This window comes from Alosa alosa, chromosome 3 (genome assembly GCF_017589495.1).
Source record: "Alosa alosa isolate M-15738 ecotype Scorff River chromosome 3, AALO_Geno_1.1, whole genome shotgun sequence".
Lineage (NCBI taxonomy): Eukaryota > Metazoa > Chordata > Actinopteri > Clupeiformes > Clupeidae > Alosa > Alosa alosa.
Window position 1 is genome coordinate 12,448,963 of NC_063191.1, and position 4,678 is coordinate 12,453,640.

Below are 4,678 nucleotides of genomic sequence, written 5' to 3' on the forward strand. Positions count from 1 at the left end.
TCATCATTTCATATCCATAAAATTATAATTGTTAATTGTTAGATGAGAATAAACAGGAATTACTGACGAATACTGTAACATACCCCTGAACATGTTTTTTTACTGCTAAAGGAATGGCTTTGATGACTACAGAGTATAGCTTAAAGGAACATTCCAAATTGAATTTAGATTTAGACTCAGAGTGAGATAAAACATTTCCCTCTCTATCCATGAAGTGGGCAATAGCCCAAACCCCTTTCTCCATCCACTCCTTATAAAAGAAAGATTTTCCCTTATGTAAAATGTACCTATTGTTCCATACAACAGCTGTGTGTGGGGTGAAGTTATGCTTGTAAATCAATTTCCAGTATAGTAACACTTGTTTATGAAAATTAGATAGCTTAAATGGTAATTTAAATGGGTTAAAGTCACATGTTAGAAAAAACTGTATCCCTCCTACTTTATTAAAAAAATGAGCAGGTAAACTAAACCAAATGCACTGTTCATTTTTTAAGAAATTTTGTAGCCATCTCAACTTAATAGTACCATTCATCACTTCAAAATCAATTACATTCATTCCACCATCTTCAACTGGTTTCACTAAATCTCCTTTTCTTATTAAATGATTTTTGTTATTCCAAATAAAATTATAGTGACACTGATTTATTGCCTTGGTAGATTTCTCTGGAATAGCTATGGAATAAGCTGGGTATATTAGTCTAGATATTCCTTCCATTTTTGTTAATAAAATTCTCCCAAAGATTGATATATTTCTCTGTAACCAACTATTTAAAATTCTTTTATTTTTTTGTAGAACTGTGTTAAAGTTAAGTTTTTCCCTATCTGTAACATTTCTGGTAATATTTATGCCTAAATATTTAACCTCATTTTTAATTGGTATATTATTATAACTTTCGTGTAGCTTATAACTGTGTATAGGCATGATTTCGAATTTCTTTAAATTTAGGGACAGTCCAGAAGCATCAGAAAATTCCGCTATCACTTTTAGGGCTTCAGGTACCTTTCTGTCAACTTGACTATAAGAATCTTGTCGGCCTATCCTTGCCTAGGCTAAAAAAGAGTTCAACAAAATTTCAGTTGACTTCTTTTCAGAGTGATATAGGCGACATTCTTCAGAGAGCAGGTTTTATTCACAAAATATTGTAAGACTCATAAATAGATTACAACGTATATTTTTAAAACATATTTTAAGATAGAAAAAGAAATTCCGTTTTCATCAAGAAGGACTTTTGTTTGAAAACTTCCGTTTGCCCACCCTATAATTCTCCGGAAGAAATTCTGTAACCCCCTCTTACACTTCCTCTTTCCGTCAACGGAGTTTAGGTAGGAGAATGATTTTTCTTTTTCTCAAGTCAATCTACTTAAAATCTTCATTATAAATTGCCCATCCAAACTTTATTAGCAGTCTAACGTGTTGTAATAACGTTAAAGTATGTAGGCATTTATTTTTTTTCAGCGAATGACCCATTTGTACATATAAAAGACATATGTTTGGCCAATGCTCCAAACGAGAGACATGATTCAGACGTGTCTTCGTTGTACGCTTAGTTAGCGGCACATTTACAGCTTGCCAAATGTACAGAAGCTGTTAGCAGAGTCAGCATTGTCAAAAACACAGTCATCTAGTAGTACCTTTTATGTACGTTTATGGTTCTGGGACTTATTCTTTGTATCATTAGAACTCGGGCTAGGCTATGTGTAGCTAGTAAAGTTAGCTAATCGACAGCTAGCTGTGTGTATACACCGACGGGCAAGAAATGTGTTCTTGTGTCGTGTTTGTGATTGCTGTATGCAACTCCATAGTATAATCTGACCGGTCTTGCGGTACTCCGTAACGTTACATCTCTCAGGTCATGTCATTAATATACGCAGGTTCCTGATCAGGTGTGAATGCATACTATAGAGTGGCAATGGTTGTGTATTCATTCATGATTACGTGATTAAGCTGTTCAGTCTTCACTGGGTCTGATTGTAAGAGTTGTGTTTTCCTCTCAAAGGCCAAAATGGGACGTGTGATTAGGGGTCAGAGAAAAGGTGCGGGCTCCGTCTTCAAAGCCCATGTCCAGCACAGGAAAGGACCAGCCAAACTCCGGCACATTGACTTCGCTGAACGCCATGGCTACATCAAGGGAATCGTGAAGGTGGGTTCCTGAGTGCTGAGGTGGTCATGTGTTAAAATATGGTAAACTGTTGAACCCTGATGAAGACCTCTGCTTTAGGTTGAAACATATTGGCTTTTTAGTATGAAGTAGCCAGTTACAATAAAGGCTCTTTAAAATGATACGTATCCCTTCCTCGCTGTCACAGTATTTGGAGTGCCTGGATTGATCCATCTTACAATTGTAAACTGTTCGTTGTGTTTTGACATGGCTGCTTTCTCTTCGCTCTGCAGGACATCATTCATGACCCTGGCCGTGGCGCTCCCCTGGCCAAGGTGACATTCCGTGATCCATACAGGTTCAAGAAGAGGACTGAGCTGTTTATCGCAGCTGAAGGAATCCACACAGGCCAGTTCATCTACTGTGGCAAGAAGGGTAAGGGCAAAAGCATGAATTCAACTAGAGATCCTTCTTTTCTCGTTTACAGGATGCAGTACTGACATATGAACTGAAATGCTGGTTAAAGGGCTGAGTAAGCCTAGTCCTAGACCATAACACAACTTAAATGGAAAAGTGATGACGTGTTGGACCAGGCTTAATCCAGCTATGGGAAACTGGCCACTCATGTCCACTTCAGTACTGGGTAACTGGGTAGATATCGGTTTGACTGAATCAATCAATCAATGCTAAAGATCAACTTGACCGTGATGTGTAAGGCTTGATTTGGATGTGAGGTGGAAGGCTTGATTTTTGCTAATAATTTGAGGGGAACACGGAGTTGGAATACTGGCATGTTTCATTGAAGAGCCTTTACACGGTATGCAGGCCAGAGAAGAGTCTGAGGAATCGGTGAAGCAGTGTGTTCAGAAGGATTTTTTTTTTATTATTCATAAAGGGAATTATCATACTGTACGCCTTTCTTTAAAGGTGCTTATTAGGCATTTGTCCACTTTCACACTGAAGGTGTGGCTAGTGAGACTGACCTATTGAATACTATGTTTGACCCATCAGCCCAGCTGAACATTGGCAATGTGCTGCCTGTTGGAGGCATGCCTGAGGGTACCATCGTCTGCTGCCTGGAGGAGAAGCCTGGTGACCGGGGCAAGCTGGCCCGTGCATCTGGAAACTACGCCACAGTCATCTCCCACAACCCTGAGACCAAGAAGACCAGAGTCAAGCTTCCCTCTGGATCCAAGAAGGTCATTGGCTCTGCCAACAGAGCTGTTGTTGGTGAGCACACTGTTTATTTGGTCTGCAGCATGCTGGAATTCCTGATGTGAAGACATTTTACAATGTATGATTGTCCTATGTAATAGTTAAGCAATAAGCCCCAAGATGCTGTAATTTGCAATAACTTTAGAATGGGTGTTGGGCACAATGTAAAGAGTCACCTAATTATACCAGTCATCTATATCTGCGCTACTTTAATAAACAGGAATAATTCTCTCTGTTAATCATTGTGTGTGTGTTCTCTGAAGGTGTTGTTGCTGGTGGTGGTCGTATTGACAAGCCCATCCTGAAGGCCGGTCGCGCTTACCACAAATACAAGGCCAAGAGAAACTGCTGGCCTCGTGTCCGTGGTGTGGCCATGAACGTAAGTCACAGCATCCATTTAATTTGTGTTCTTAGCGAGGATACCTCATTCAGTTTTTACAGAATTTTTTCCCCCCAGAAGATGAACATGTTTTTATTTTCTGAGCTGTTCAACCAACATATATCAGCTGGGTTAAGTCACACATGTAGCACATTGGTTACCAGCTTGGAAGTTCTACGGAGATAATTCTTTGAGTGAAGGATTGAAATGCTTTGGATTGCATGCATGTTGAATTTAGTAATGTACAACCAGCTTACTAACCATATGATTATCTGAGCATGAAGTGTCATTACCTCAGTAGCTGTTAATTATGTTTAGCTCCTTGGCTGGATCCCGATTAACCTGTCAAACATCAGATTTGAAAATTCTTTGGTGTTCTTTGCTTGTAATGACAAATTGTACGGAGACCATCCTCCTGTTTTGTTAGATATTGTTTTGTTCTGAAAAATCAAGTTATTTTTAGTGCATTGAGGAGATTGAACTGAGTGGAACCGTATGCAAACTGCTTTCCTGATTGTACTTGCCCGATGAAGTATTTTTGAATGGGACCTGTACTAACCTGGCAACCTCTCTCTCTGCAGCCTGTTGAGCATCCCTTCGGTGGTGGTAACCATCAGCATATTGGCAAACCCTCCACCATCAGGAGGGACGCACCCGCTGGACGCAAGGTCGGTCTCATCGCTGCCCGTCGTACTGGCAGACTGCGTGGAACAAAGACTGTGCAGGACAAAGAGAACTAATTTGTGTCTTCTTAATAAAAATATGTCCCAGGAAATTTTCAGCTGTTCAGAGTGTTTCTTGGGATTCTGAAAGGTGGTGAGGGTCATTGGATGTCTTTTGTAATATTGAGTCATTTTTTAAAACTGCTCATACACCTGCCCAGTGTTAAACTGAGTGATATTTGTGTAAATGGGTGTCCAGGGGCACCAGTACTTGTTGGGTTATATGTATTGGAAAACTATTGATTGGTAGATATTATGACTGA

The 4,678-nt window shown here is 39.7% G+C and overlaps 1 protein-coding gene across 1 annotated transcript; it reads left to right on the forward strand.

The window, feature by feature from the left end:
• The first annotated feature begins 1,266 nt into the window (after nt 1–1,266).
• On the forward strand, nt 1,267–4,468 carry rpl8 (ribosomal protein L8). The gene is made up of 6 exons (XM_048238808.1): nt 1,267–1,323; nt 1,998–2,141; nt 2,393–2,534; nt 3,111–3,329; nt 3,578–3,693; nt 4,275–4,468. Exons 2-6 carry the CDS (start codon nt 2,004–2,006, stop codon nt 4,431–4,433), a joined length of 774 nt encoding a protein of 257 aa, XP_048094765.1. The 5' UTR covers nt 1,267–1,323; nt 1,998–2,003; the 3' UTR covers nt 4,434–4,468.
• Nucleotides 4,469–4,678: the final 210 nt, after the last annotated feature.

What these genes read in the sequence shown, in the direction of transcription:
- rpl8 (XM_048238808.1), top strand. Translation starts at nt 2,004, where the DNA reads ATGGGACGTGTGATTAGGGGTCAGAGAAAAGGTGCGGGCTCCGTCTTC. An exon ending in CATCTACTGTGGCAAGAAGG is followed by an intron (nt 2,535 to 3,110) that starts GTAAGGGCAAAA and finishes TTGACCCATCAG; the next exon opens with CCCAGCTGAACATTGGCAAT. An exon ending in TGCCAACAGAGCTGTTGTTG is followed by an intron (nt 3,330 to 3,577) that starts GTGAGCACACTG and finishes TGTTCTCTGAAG; the next exon opens with GTGTTGTTGCTGGTGGTGGT.